The following is a 15,594-nucleotide window of genomic DNA, read 5'->3' as shown; positions in this document are numbered from 1 at the left end:
GGCTTGATCATGGGCAACTTTATCTTCAGATGCCTGTGAACACTGAAGTCCTTCCTCCAGTCCCTTCCCTTTACTATAAATGTTTTATTTACATACAGCCTGTGTGCAGGATTCTTCCACTTGAAAGGAAATGGATTCCCTTTCTGGCCCAGGGAGGAGGCTCTATGCTTATTTTCACACCTCTTCCTTAAAGGAAGCATCTGGGGCCTCCCAGTTTTAAACCCATCCTGGAGGGGATATTCACTACACTTCCTTCCATGCCCTCCACAAATTGTGTGCTTCCTCCTTGATTGGAACTCAGGTCAGGCTTATCAGGGCTGAGCCTCCCACCTCCTGCCTTCAGAGCCCTCTGAAGATGGTATTTGTCCCAGGGTCACTTACAGAGAAGCTTCCAGCATCACATGGCTGAGGCTTGATGGTGCCTGGCTCGGGACAGTGGTAGCCAGCAGGGCACAGGGCACAGGCTGCAGCCTGTGTTCCACCTGGAGCTTGGCGGAAGGTTCCTCTAGAGGAGAGAGTACCAAAGATTCATAGCATTCCCGAAGGAGCCTCAATACATGGCAGGAAGTTTTTCTGCCCCAGACTCCTTGCAATAGGTCAGGGAAAGTCCCAGCCTGCTTCAGCCCTGTAGTAGGACCTGAAGATTAAAATAAGGCCAACTAGGCTGTTTATCAAAGTTATCTCTTCATCTATTTAATTTATGTTTTCCTGATGATTCTGCCTCCATAGTCCACCCCCTCTGCCTGTCTTATTTTCACTGACTTGTAAGGGCTTTTTATATGGTAAGGCATGGAGTATATTGATGCTTGGCCTGTCTTTCCTGTTGTTAAGAACTTTGTTCTTAACTTTATGCCTTTGTTGATAATGCTCTCAAATGACAGAGTCAAGAAATACTTTTAAATACTGCATTTGGCACCTCTTTTAAGGCTGGATAAATATACCTCACACTGATGCCCTCCTTGGTTTATCCAGTCTAGAGTTCTTTCTGGTTCAACATCTAGGCCATGGTGATGGTGCCCATCACCTGAGCAACTGAAGCCCTGGAATTGCTTTTTCCCTGTGTTCTGTCTCCTCAAGGCATCTGGGTCCTGAGTTCAGCGTGGATCTTCTTTCTCTGTGAACCCCTCAGTGTCCAGGAAAATGCCAGGTTCAGCAGGGACACATTACACCATGGTGACTTGGTTTCAAACACAACCATTACATTTGGCTCAGCTTTCCTTACCTTGGGCAGGGCAGAGGCTTGGGAGTCCCACAGGGGCAGAAAGCCCCTGGGGGGCAGGATGCACAATCCTGTAGCCAGCCACTGCTGGCTTGAGAGTTGTAGGTGCCCGCTGGGCAGGGGAACTGGGTACCCCACTTTGTGCCTGGTTCAGAGAGAAGAGGGAGTTGAAGGAGGAAAGAGGGTTAGACTATGTCATCCTTCACAGCAGCTCCTCAGCTGCTTTCTAAGGATAGTTCCCTAGGGGATGCCATTGGGAACAAGGCAGGGAGCAGGGTACCATAGCTCAGACCCCATCCTTTAGGAGGCTGCCTTTTGTTTGGGCTGAGATGTACCCAAATGCTCCATCAGGATTCACAGTGGTTGACCAGTTTCCTTTAGCCTCAGTCTGCTGATGACCTCCCCTCAGTCTGAAATAGTCTCAGAGATCCTGCCTCTCCCAGTTCTCCTCTCAGGAAGGTCTTCTTAAATCTGGTCTTAATCCCTCCAGTTATACAGAGGCCTTTCCTGCCATATCTTCTCCAGAGAAGGAGACAGGCTGGCCATGGCATCCCCTCCAAGCATCATTTCCCAGCATTCAACTGAGACTATGCCAAGGCAGAGGTTGTCCCCCTACCTTGTGGGCAGTAATATCCAGCCATGCTTGTCCCTGAGGGCTCCTGGGCTCCACTGATGCAGAACCAGCCACGAGGACAGGGCATACACTCCTTACTCGTGGTCAGTCCAGTCTGGTTACTCCAGGTGCCTGGGGGGCACTGGAATTGGGTGGGCTCCTTGGTGCCCATGGGACAATAATGTCCAGCTAGACAGCGGATAGGGAGATATTCTGGGCCTCTAGTTCCTAAAAACAGTTCTGGACTAGGCATGAACTCCAGCCATATCCTCTGGCAGGTGACAGGGTCAGGGGGCTGAGGCATGGAATTGGGGTAGGGGAAACTGGATCAGTAGCTCCCCAGGCTACTATAACAGGTGCAGTTGGTTGGAGCTCAGAGTGCTAGTTATGGGCCCATATTGGGGGCTTATTCCCACAGTTAAGTGGATCTTGTTCCTTTTTGGGAACAAAGACCCTGGGGAAAGGTCTGTTTTCCTAACCCCCTGCCCTAGATGGTGTTGGGTCTCCATCCCGAGGCATGGCCCTACATTTCCACTCACTCACCTCCAGTACAGGCCTGTTCCATGGGGCAAGTCTTGCATTGCAGTGGGTCAGAGAGATCTGTATGGTTGCTGAAGGTCCTAGGTAGGCAGGCATGGGAGGAAGCATGGGGATTGGAGGAGCCCACAGGGAACACATACCTATGACGTTGGGGAATGGGAACATGGTGCCCACAAGGCAGAGCCCAGCCTTCAGAGTTTCATTATGAGATCCTAACGAGCTCTTGGACTTCTATGTGACTTTTCACAGTAACCTGGTCTCTATGAGCTCTCTTTGCCCATGGACAAAGTTAGGGTGTGGGTTCTTGTGCTACTTCCTTGGTGTGGGGACCTGAAATGTGGCTGAGTGTTTGAGGGGCAGGTCCTGGAGTCCCAGGCTGGCTGAGGCTGAGCCCTTATCTGGAAACATGACCTTTGTCTGGCCCAAAGAGGGCAAGAGGCTTGGAAAAACCTGGTATTTCCCTGAAATGAACCTCCAAGAATAGTTGGGGTTGTCTCTGGCTCCCACGGGGGAACTGCCATTGACAAATGGCAATACTCACCCTGGTGTGCATTGTGCATCTGGTTGAGTCAGCCCAGCCTGGGTGCAGGCCCTGCCTGCTGGGCACAGGATGCAGTCTGTAGTTTTGTCTTGGCATGGACAGGAACCAAATATGCCAGGCTGGCATGAAATGGGGTGGGTGGCTCTGTGGGGACAGAAGTGTCCTGCAGGACACTGTAGACACAAGCTGAGCACTGTGAAGAGAGCAGTTATCTCTCTGAAGGAAACCAGAATAGACAAATTCAGCAAATATTACTAGGCTCTAGCCCTACCTGATCTCCCCTGGATCTATGCCTGCAGGGATCTGCCTTTTCCCCTCTTTATCAGAAGGGGAGTGAGCTTCAGAGTAAGGCCTATTCTTTTGACTCAGTGACTATTAGCCATACATACTGTCTAGTGTCCCTGCTCTGAGCTTGGTGCTGTGTACTTTGGGGAGCTCCCACTACCTCCCTCACTACACAGTCCAGGAGCTGCTGTGACTGGGAATCCTCCAACTTCTAATCTCCCAGTTTTTCTTTTTAAAATTAAGGTCATAATAACCTGTGCTCCTAGACATGCTATGAGGACCGAGTACACATTGCTCAAATGTGCCAAAACTTTGCACAGTTCTGGGCACACTGGAACTCTCATTGATCACACTGGCATACCCTAGAAGTGGAACAGCTTCAGGTTGCTGGGCTCACACAAAATTCATGTTCTCCTGCCCTGAAGTCTTGCTGCTTCTCCAACTTCTGCTGTGGCTGATTATATAAGCCCAGCTTGAGAAAACTGCTGCCCTTCCTACTTTTCAAGCAGTGAAATTCCTAGGCTCAAGGTGGGAAATTAGTGTCTGACAGAAGGAGAGACTAGTAGGTCCTTGGCCTCTCACATTCTTAACTCTGAGATCTCAAGAGGAAGTGACTCCTCCCTATTCAGCACTGTATTCCAGAGAGCCAAGCTCAGCTCTGATCTCCTGCCCTGGGTTCTCAGCAGATCTGGGACGCACCCTGCCTGGGCATTTTGTGCTTCTGCCCACTATGGGAAACATCTCCTGTGTACCTGTTTATGCTCTACTGCTTTACTCTAAACTTTTTATTTCTATTTCTTCCATTCTTAGTGCTAGTGGTTCCCAGCCAAATCACCCTCTGTCTTACTAAGTTTCTGTGTAGAATCATTTAGGTTAACAATGATCTTCCTGTGCACTCTCTGATTCTCCCAGTTGAGCTTAGAGAAGAGAAATGGGCCTGATGGGGACTGGCTTCACTCTTGAGTGTGGTTTTCATGGGTTTCACTCCTTCACAGGCGCCTTAGACATGATTCCAGCCTGTGATTGGCAGCTTTCATCAGCCCCTGAGATGTGCCCAGTTAGCAAAGTTAAAATTTCAGCCACAATTCCCATTGGGAAGGCAAAGGTGGAACCCAGAATTTCCCTGCTGAGCAGGATCTTGTTGGGCTAGGGTATCTTCCTTCTGCTCTTGAAGCTTCTGTTCAGATATAACTCACAGGCAGCTCCTGTCTGGAGGTAAGTTGCCTGTGCATAGAAGCCTCATGGGGTGTGTCCACCAGGGCTGCAAGTCCTCATCATGGGGGGAACCTGAAGGCTGATGGAGTGTGGGCAAGGAGGCTAGGTCCATGGAGGGGCTTCTAAGGGATTAGCATTACCCAGTATGTGGCAGGGTCCTCCCAGGGCCAAGGGTGGTATCATTGCAGGGAGAAAGGCAGGTGGCAAAGCTCAGTAATGGTCAAAACAGTAATGCTTTGCAGAGGTAGAGGGGACAGCTGGGGACGTCTTCTGCTATCCCTTCTTCCCTCCCTGCTTTCCTTGGCAGAAAAAAGAAAATTAAAAGTAACTAAAAGGAAGGATATAAGAATACTAGGAATTGATAAAATGGAAAGAAAAATAAAGAGAATACATTAAGCCAAAAGCTAGCTTTTTGAAAACATGAGTAATGTTGATAATATGGTGTATCATCTCTAAAGAAAATTGACAGTAAAATACCATGCTTGCTTTCTGTTCCCCTAGACCTAACCAAGTTAAGGAACAATGAGAACAGTCTGGGCTGGAAGGTCCAAATACATATTATCTTGAAGGACACAGACTTTCTCTTATGTGTGCTGGGTACTAGGGAAAGTTAGTGTTTTCTGTAGGAAGCTAATTTTTTGCATATTCACTGGGACATTTATTTCTTGGGATGCTGGTCATATATGCAAAACAAACAACAACAACAAAATAATAATAATAATATCACTGCTTCTGCTGTCTAACATATAAAATCCCTCTCCGAGTGGGGACTAGGGCAAGACTGAGGGCACCATGGAAAGGATATATGTCACTAGTCCAACTGGCCACCATTGGACAAGACACCATGAGGGGAAGGAGGCAATGCTTGGCACACTGTAAGGAGCAGAGGTACTGTCTCTTCAGTCTATCGCCACTGAACTCTTCCTGAGGCAGTCACTGATCTCTTGTAAACTTTCCCCAATAAGTTATGTCTCACACGCTGTCTCTGGGCACTTTCTTTGGCTTTCCCATAACCTACTCCACTGCCCTAGCACAACTGGGCTATGGATGTTACATACTCCAACTAGACTAATGAAGAAAAAAGGAAAACACAAGGAGCATCCATGTCAAGAGAAAGACAGAAGGGTAGAGAGAAAGAAAAAAAGAAGAAGAAGAAGAGAAGAAGGAGGAGGATGAGGATGAGGAGGTGAGGGAGGAAGAGAGAGAGTGACTTATTAGTGCAGATGACTCTCTGAAAGCTCAGCAAATATATAGGATGAGCAATTCTATGACCATCAATTTTATATCTTAGATAAAATGAACAGATCCTTTAAAGAGCTACATTACCAACTGTCAAAGGAGAGAAAATCTGAATAGACTTAAATGTATCACAGAGACTAAATTTATAATTAAAGGCCTGCCCACCAGGAAATTGCTAAGCCTTATGCAACATTCAAGTGCAAACCCATACCAGATTGCCATAAGCTGTTTCAGCAAATTGAGAAGTTGGGAGGACTTTGAGCTAATTTCATGAGCTACCAAGACTTTGATACCAAGACCAGATTAAAAAACTTAAGATAAAAATGCTATAGCAATATTCATCATGAACATAGATTCAAAAAATTTTATAAAAATAGTAGCAAATAAATATATTAGCAAATCAAATTCCAGGTACAAAAAGGATAAAGGATCATGACCATGTGGAGTTGCACAGTTAAAGTAACAATAAAAACATAAGATTCAACATCATCAGAACAAAAGGGATTAAATTCAATATGCTCACCTCAATAGAGTCAGAAACACACACACACACACACACACACACACACACACACACAAATCAGTTAAATACCCATTCATGGAAGGAATTCTCAGCAAATTAAAAATAGGAGGGAACTTCCTTAATCTGACTAAAGTCTTTGATAATAAACTACATCTAACACCATACATTATGGTGATAGGCTGAATATTTTCCCCTCAAGAAAAAAGCAAGTTTATCCACTTATATTTAAAATAGTACTAGAAGTTAAAGATAGTGTAGTAAGGAAAAAAAGTATTAAAATTGTGCCAATTGAAAAGATAGAAGTTAAATCATCTTTATTCACAGATAACATCATAGGGTATAAAGAAAATCCTAAGAAATTTACACAAAAGCTATTATAACAAGTCAATAAAGAAGGCAGCATTCATAAATCACTGTTAGACAAACAACTGAAACCTGAGATGGAATATGCAACTCCTTTTATAGTAACATACAGAAACACGATCTTCTTGGGGATAAGTTTTACAAAGCAAAAGTAAGATCTGCATACTAAGGTCTGTAAACACTCTGCCAAAGTCATGCAAATAGGAAGAAGCAGAAGCAGGACTCAACCATGCTTAATGTCCTGCTCCCTACCACTCTTCCCTTCTTTCTGCATTATCATTGTCATTTCTACATTCACTAAAGTCCTGGAGGTGGGAAAGGAGACTGTCTCCATGCTTTAAGACCCATGTGTAGGTGCCAGGGGTAGCTGAACTCTGCCCCTCAGAGACCACCTGAGTTCTGGAAGTATACAGTCCAGTTCCAGCCCTGCGACATGATATGGTTTGGATATGGTTGTGTCTCCCAAGGGTTCATGTGTTAGCATCTTGGTCCTCAGAGTATTTAGGAGAGTATTGGTTTAGTATTTAGGAGGTATCCCTGAGTGCAAAGTACTTAGGTCATCAAGGGCTCTGCCCTTGGGAGGAAATAATGTAGTTCTTGTGGGACTTCAATCAGTTTTTAGGAGAGAGAATTGTTATAAAGATGTGAACCTGGGGCTGGGGATGTGGCTCAAGCGGTAGCGTGCTCGCCTGGCATGCGTGCGGCCTGGGTTTGATCCTCAGCACCTCAGGACACAAGCAAAGATGTTGTGTCTGAGCAAAACTAAAAAATAAATATTAAAATTCTCTCTCTCTCTCTCTCTCTCTCTCTCTCTCTCTCTCTCTCTCTCTCTCTCTCTCAAAAAAAAAAGATGTGAACCTTCCTATCCCTTGGGAGACTGAGACAGGAGGATTCCTTGAGATCAAGAATTGAAGACCATTCTGGCAACATAGAAAGATCCCATTTCCAAAAGGAAAAAAAAAAGAAAACGAAAGGGTGAACCTGACCACTGAATCACTCTCTGCTTTCCTGTTTGCCATGTGATGCCTCTTGCATGTGCTTCCACCGTAATGCCATTGAACAAATGGAGCTGCCCAAGGTTGGATTTTCAGCTTCTAAAACTTGAGCTAAATAAACATTTTAAAAGTTTACTTATATTTTGTCATAAAAATATAAATCCATAACCCTGAAGACTCTCCCAGTCCACCCTGTTCTCTAGTCCTTCCCAGATGTCACCAGGTCCTCCACCCCAGTACTACTTACCTTTGTGGCAGGGCTGGCATCCCACACCTCTGCCTGTGAGGAAGTAACCCAGAGGGACGATGGCACAGCTGGCCTGCTGTGGACTTGGCTTCTTTCTAAATGGGCACTTCTGAGGGACAAGAAGGAACCCCAGGGTGAGAGGGCAGCTGGATTCTGCACCACACATCTACCTGGATACTGCTACAGGTTGTTGCCTCAGTTTAGGTGTCTGCTTTGCTGAGTGTCCTTGTAGACCTTAACTTCTTTGTCCTCCAGTTTCATCTGTTAACAGAATATCACCTCCTCGCGTTACAGTGAGGAGGAATTTATTTCTGTGGTTCGTTCAGTTTGTGGATAAGGGAGGTCCTCACCTCCTCCTAGGACTCTATGAGGGACCTGCAGTTCCATCCCCTGTAGCTCTTGCCAGGGCCTGGCTCTGAGGGTCAGCTAGCATTAGGGTTCAGAGGACTTCCTGACCCTCCTCTGTATCCCACCCCCACACAATGGTGACATATGGTATGTGAGGGCCATGGCCAAGTCATGGGGTGGCCACCGTGGATGTTCACATCTCTGCTGCTCCAGTCCTCATGGCACTTCCCTTCATTGCGTGACACATGGAAACAGTGGCTCTGAACCTCCCAACACTTGCATGGTCATCATCTCATTGATGCCACAGCAGCGTTCCAGGTGTGTTGAAGTGGTTTCCATGTTACACCTAATATACATGTCCCTGGATGGGTAAGTGGAGGTGTGGGCTGCTCCCCAAGGACAAGGTCACTGCTTTAGGCTTATACAAATTAGGGATGATGAGGTTTAGTTTTGATACCTGAAGATTTAGCCTTTTCTGGGTTCTTTCCAATAATCTCCATTCCCCTCCTCCTCCGAGGAATAATGACAGAGCTTCAACCCCACCCCACACTCTGAATCACCTGGCTATTCTTGATGTCTGTGAGTCTCAGATGCCACCTACAGGTTCTTGTGGAGCACATCCATGGAGGTGTCCTGTCACCCAGACAACTGCAAAGGCCAAAGGAAGCCAAGAGCCTGAAGAGAGCCTTACCTTCTATTCCAGGGAGGCTATTAAACCCAGATCAACTTGGCCTTGATGTGAGCATATATGGCTGCAAGGCTCTTCCCATTGCCTGGGTATACTGTCACCTGGCCCACTTTCTGTTGTCCCCACTGGGATGAGTACAAGAAGACAGGAGGGTGTTCCCAAATTCACAATGGTTATTGTGAAGGGCTTGGGGACAGGGTCCATCCCATTCAGCTCATGGGAATGCCCTGCCTTAGGGCATTAGCCAGCACAGGTTCCCCAGAAAAGGCTGACCATTTAGGGTTCATCCTGGGGGCCCAGAGAGAAGGGGCTGGAATTGTGGGATCCTGGGCTAAGGCCTGGCGTCCTTCATCTAGGGTGAGGAGGGGCCCCAGAAGCAGGAGAAGGAATCACTTGGGAGCATGCCTCTGGATACCAGTCCTACTTTCCGGGCTTTCCGGTTGAAGACTTACCCAGGTCGCAGAGCAGATGAGGAGCAGAGCAAGATCAGCACACCCTTCTTATCATCCTACATTCTATTGAGGTCTATGTCCTGGGTGGACCCTGGGGGATCATTCCACCATACTTGGGACACTCAGGGCTGGGACAGCAACGATCGTCTCTCTGCCAGCTCTTCCCACTTGGGGCTATTATGAAGAGGACCTGCCAGGCTCCCCATGCCCTCCCTTCCATCCTCCTGGGAACAGGTGTCTGATCCTTACGAGAAGCCTGCAGGGCAGCTCACGCAGTCCCTTGCTGTGGAGTTCTGGCCTGGAGAGCAAGTGAGGAGGCATAGGAGGAGGCAGTTGATCCCACTACAGGGGAAGAAGGTGGCCAGCCCTGGGGAGAACAGGGTTGGTATTAATACCCTGCTCCCTATTCTTCTGCAGAGAGTCCCTCTGAGCTGGCATCTGGACTGGAGTTGTCACTTCAGTGTAGAACTTCAATTTCTGACAAATCGAAGTCCTAAGAGCCTTTGGTAAGTGTGTAGGGTACAGTAGCCATGCTGAGGATGGCTGTGTGGGTGACAGCACCATAAAGTACAGGAAGGGAAAAGCAGAGAGATCATGTAACAAGGGCCAGTATCAGCGGAGAACCCTAGGACCCTGGAAACCTGACACAGTGAAGAAGCCACAATGGCCTGGCTGCCATCCTGTGCTAGAATTTCCAGGAGCTCAATGCCCTGCAGTCAACACCATGGAAGAACAAAGCTAGCATCTGACCTCATGGCTTTTCAGTCCTCTCATTTTACAAGGAGGGATGCTCAGGGTAGAGGGGTCAAGTAACTGATAAGCCAACATGGGCCCCAGTGGGAGAGCTGGTATGGTGGGCTGGGATACTGTCTGGACTCCCCACAGTTTAGAGGGCCTGAGATTGGCTTCTCCTCCTTCTTCAGTCCCCCAAACCACCTCCTCTGAGGCCAGAGACTGACCAAGGAATGCCAGCTGAGCTTTACTTCAAAAACAACCAGCAATTCCTCACAGGGCCCTGGATGCTCTGGGCCTCAACAGGCAGGCTACAATCACTGGGGGCAGAGAGACCCAACTCAAATCAGCTCTTCCAGCACTTTTAGTGTGACTTGGGGCAGGTTAGCAGTTTCTCTCAGGTTATTTTGTCATGTGTAAAATGGACCAATATATCTACCTCTGAGAATTGTGGGAAATAAATGAACAAGGGTACACAAACGTGCATGTGTGTGTATGAGTATGCACACACACACACACACACACACACATACACACACACATATATATACATACACACACACACACACACACACACACACACATCCTCCCACACCCACCCACATTGGTTTGATAAAATAAGCTACAGGTAACCCTTTAATATGAAGCAGAGTGTGGTTTCTTGCTATCCAGTGCAGACATAGAATTTTAGGGAAACTTTAATCTCCATCAGGGCAAGAAAAAAACCCTTCAAGGCTGCATGCTCCCAGGGAAAGTACAGAGTAGAAGGCAAAGGGACCAGAGAGGGAATGAGTGGTCCTTGAGGACTTGAAAAGGAGCATGCTGTATTCAGGCAGCTCTGCATTGGGTCAGGGGAGAGAGTAATGCCTTCAGACACAGTGCAGATGAGACAAATTCATATATTACCAGCAGTGCCCACTCCTGCTGCTTCCTCAGGGAATTTCCCCAGCAACACTGAAGGCCATAGCTGCTTCTTACCTAGGCCTGAGTCTTGTTGCTGACCTACCCATGGCCTCAAGACTTACCTCTCTGACCCATGAGTGCTCATCTGAAAGCATCAGTCTGAAGAATGCACGAAGCTGAGCAGAAGCTGATAGAAGCAGGTGGAGGTTTGCGTCCTACATACAGTGTGTTCCCAGGCCTGGAGGCTTGGATTTTACCTTCCTGGTTTTTAACTCACCTGCATTGATGGCAGCAAGCAGAGGGGCCAGGGCCATCAAGAGTTTAGGCTGTGGCATTCTACAGCAGTAGAAAAGGCTGGGCCAGAGAATGCACAGGAACCTTGGTTTGTTTAGACAGGAGCCTATGATTCCAGCTGGGTAACCTGACCCAGGATGTCCCCCAAGGCACCCAGGAAATGTGACCTCTCTGAGAGCATCAGAGCAAGAGGGGTGGGGCCTGCTCTGTGTCTAGTTTTCCTGCCCCGGTCCTTCTCTAACAACATGCTGGGGTTCCAGCCTATCGGGTTGGACAAGCCGGCTATGGGATCCACTTTTCTGTCTCAGTTTCTGTCTGTCAAGGAAATTGAGGAGAGAGTTCACCCAATAGCCTGCAGGAGATCTCAGGGAAGTCTCCAGCAGGGCCTGTGCACATGGGCTTGGTATAATTCCCCATTCACATTTCAGTACCTTAAGCATCAAATAAGCACCATGTTTTTCCTTCAAGATGAAGGGACCTTGTGGAGGCAGAGAGGTAAAAATCCAAACTCGTATTCCTAAGGACTGAACTTAAAGGTTACAGACCAGCCCCCAGACTACCCACATCACAAGCCAACCATCATTTGTATAACTCCCCTGTGGGCTAGGCCTGGGGCTTCATCTTTCCCACATAGAGTTTAATGTCCTTTTTCCTGGAACTCTGTTCAGCATTGTTATCTTTGTGGGTGCAGTGAGGACTGTGTCTTTGAGAGGTGCCCTATGCCCATGTGGCTTAATACACTTTTCACAGTGAATCTGTGTATCAATCACAAATGCAGAAGCCTATTCATTTACCCATACATGACTCATTCAAGTCCAGTGGCTGGCAGTTGGGGCTAAACTCATAGGAGAAGACTCTCGGGTCCAAAGATCTAAAGGACTGTTGAGGAATTTTCCTCCTCATCAGTGATCCTGGTAGGTGTGCTGTTGATGGAAATGCTGATGTAAAAGTCATGAACTTCAGAGCAGGAAGGGCTCAGAGGACATTAGTGCCATGCCCTGAGCTCCATCCTTCCTTACTTAGTCACACTGAGTCTGCTTGTGGTCACCACATACTTTCTTTTGTTTTCATTTATTTAAGGACCACTTCCAGCGTTTTCCTCAATGGTATCTGTCTACTGCTCAGTGCTCTCCTACACTGTCCTGCTTTATTCTAGACATGAACCCAGAGCCATCTGTGTTTATAGATTGTTCATCTCTTTCTACAGCACTCTAAGCACATGGGAGAAGGACCTGGTTGGTCTGCCCTCCTCTGTAGCAACATTACCTGGCATAATGCCTGACATGTAGTGGGAACCCCTAATGTCCTTGTGAAAGAGTGAAGTAGTGAGAGTCTCCAGCCCTGCTTTTCTGGGAGCTGCATAAATTCATTTTTTTAGGATCTTATAATCATCCAGTAATTAAAATTTCAAGTAATGAAATTTGGGTCAGAGTGAAGTAGCTCTTTTTGGCTTGAGGGAAATAGGGCTTAGGGGTTCCTATAATCCCATGATGCCCTGCAAGCAGCACCCAAGTTTCCTTGTATAGTATCCAAGGGCTCAAAGAGCACAACTTAACACCCATAGATCTGGTCCAACCTCCTCATGAGTAAATAAAGGCAGAGAGTTGAAATGAGGTGCCCAAGGCCACATAGGAGAGGCAGGACTGGAGGACAGCTTATTTACCTGACCACACTATCATAATACCAGATGGATACTGTCCATGCTGGTCTACCTGTTTGTCTGGGGCCACCTATGGGCCAGCTGCCTCAATATATTTCTATCTCTGGGTTCCCAAACAAGGTCAGATCCCAGCTAACTGCATCCTAACTTACCTCTTAATATCTAAAGTAAGGAAATTTGGCTTTTACTCCACATACAGGGAGAAAGTTGGTGAGCTGTAGCAGATGCCTCAGGGATAGATGGATTTTCAATAAAGTCACTCTTCTATTGAATCAACTGCTCTTAAACCAGTGGGCTTGGGAGCAGAAATGATTTCTCCTTGAACTCTGGATGTGAAGGTTCTGATTTCTGAGGGAGAAAATGAGGATTAGATAAGGATCTTGATTATTTTAAAACATAGGCTCATGGGGGTGGTAGATGTTGATAGTGATGGTCTTGACATGATAGTGATGATGCTGCTGTTGATTGTATTAGTCAGGATTCTCCAGATAAACCAAACCAATATGATGGATGGAGATATCTATCTATCTATCTATCTATCTATCATCTATCTATCTAAATTATATATTAGATTGGCTTACAGGATTCAAAGCTGGTTAGTCCCACAATGACCATATGCAGTTTGTTGTACTAGAAGAACCAGTATCTGCTCCGTCCAAGAAACTAGACCTTCAGAAGAAGGGGCTCTAACTGATTAAATAATTTACTTAAGTCCCTTTCATTGAGAGGCAAGATGTGATTTAAATTTGTATCATCTTAATTATAGTGACAGGATTCTCACCATGGGGAATGTATCTGAATCATCTTGTTTTTGTGTTAAAACTCCAGATATGAAATCCTGTAAACTAAACATGGCAGCACTGTGCCCTATTCCCTTACCTATGCATCACAGACCATGTCCCTTCTCTACTGGTTCCAGCTTCATGCTCAGGAATATGTATTACTCCAGGGTAGTTGCTGCTGGGTCACAGAGAGCCTGAAATCCCTCTTCCTACAGAAAAGAATTTGCTCAAACAAACAAACAAACAAAAACCAAAAAAGAATGTAGTTTTGTAAAATTTCTGAAGATAACTTAAATTGGAAATGAATATACCTATTCAACACTTTCTTCCATTCCACTCCTATTAACTCTTAAGAGTAACTTATTACTCTTGTTAAAGATAAACCCATTCACAAATTTATTTCTGAAGAGCCAAAATAAGGTCAGCAGAAATGGTAGAATTTCACAACTCAGCACTTCCTGAAATTTTCTCAGTCCTGCCAAAGATGAAATCCATAGAGTGAACCATTGCCCTCATTATGGACAACTGAAAGACTCTACATATGAGTGGTTTTCATATGAAGGCTGGAGAATAATAGAGACATTGCAATGGATTACATAGGATAGGACTTTGCATTCTAAGTGCTAAAAATTACACAAAAGGAACAGATTTCTGGACTGGGATACATTCAGAATCTGCTATTTTATACACACTTTAAGAATTTAAAACCATCATTGAATTCAACAAAGAAGTTACTCATGTCATGAGTAAAATTATGATTCTTCACTATTTTTTCTTTTGTCTCTTTAATGTAAAAAAAAAACAAAAACAAAACAAAAACACCATCAGCCCTATCGGAACAAAATGTATCAGTTGGAACTGTGGGATATCAAGAGAAAAAAGTTTGTGAAAAATTAGCAAGGGCCTATGTTAAGGGTCAATTGTCTATAAGGAATTTACAATTAACTGTATTGTGTGTTTTTTAATTATTTGTAGATTATCTGGCATACATTATTTATATCAGTAAAATTTATAATTAAAGCATATTTACTTAAGTATAGAATTATTTTGAGAACCAGAATATTACTGTGTGAATCTCACATAAATTTTAAGCAGGAATCAAAATCCCTGATGAAAATGACAAAGGATAAGCAAGAAGTTTCCATGTTCTCCCAAAACAAAGAAGAATTGTAGACATGCTCATGAGATACTATAATCAAGATAAGACAGCAGGCAATTCAGCTGGGAAGATGGGGTAGGGATAGAATTAACTTCAGTAATGAAATTTATTAGATTTCTTAACAGGCAGAGACTCTTAGAAGGTTTATAAGATTAAATACACGTTCATCCAGTGTGAAAAGATTCAGCACTAAATCAGCCCCAAAACAATGTGAAAAGATAGATAACAACATTTGTTTTTTGGATGATCATTTTTATGAAAATATGTAGAAGAAATTAAATGAAGCAATGTTCAGAAGAATTTTTGAGTGATGAAAGAGAGGTTTCTAACAGAGATATCTCCATCCACAAAAAAGTAAAAAAGATACAAGTATATAAATGTATTTTAAAGAAAGTTCCAGTTGGAAAAGATTGCATATGAGCAGAGAGAGAGACAAAATTTGAAAAATTCAGGCTGGAAAACTCCCAAAAGGTTCAGACATATTAGAGGGAGGAAGTGTGTTAGAAAGAGAAAGACCCTCTAAACCAGCAGAAGAATGGCAGCAGAGAGAAAGCCCTTAATAAATTACAGTAAGAGGGTTTCCCCATAAGACCTTAGGAGAGGGAGATTGGAAGAGCAGCACAGGCAATATAGAAAAGATTGCATCTCAATTCTTTAAAACCCAAACTTGTCGTGCAACTGGGTGCCTGGTGACATCAAGTCCTCTGGTTGTTTGAGCACCAGGGGTAGCCGAGATAGCAGGGATGGAGAGGATTTTTGCTGAGACTCATGGACATTTTACAGCCTCTTCACCTGT

General features: G+C 45.3%; 1 protein-coding gene across 1 annotated transcript in view; it reads left to right on the top strand.

The window, feature by feature from the left end:
* The first annotated feature begins 9,472 nt into the window (after positions 1 to 9,472).
* LOC144365106 (heat shock factor protein 2-like) overlaps positions 9,473 to 15,594 on the top strand; it is a 37,063-nt gene continuing 30,941 nt past the window's right edge. Inside the window, 2 exon segments of the mRNA XM_078015912.1 lie at positions 9,473 to 9,577; positions 9,686 to 9,774. Of these exon segments, the coding sequence (XP_077872038.1) occupies positions 9,473 to 9,577; positions 9,686 to 9,774 (194 nt within the window).

Source organism: Ictidomys tridecemlineatus, chromosome 6 (assembly GCF_052094955.1).
Source record: "Ictidomys tridecemlineatus isolate mIctTri1 chromosome 6, mIctTri1.hap1, whole genome shotgun sequence".
NCBI lineage: Eukaryota > Metazoa > Chordata > Mammalia > Rodentia > Sciuridae > Ictidomys > Ictidomys tridecemlineatus.
The sequence above is the reverse complement of the archived record's forward strand: the minus strand, read 5'-3'. Positions and strand labels throughout refer to the sequence as shown.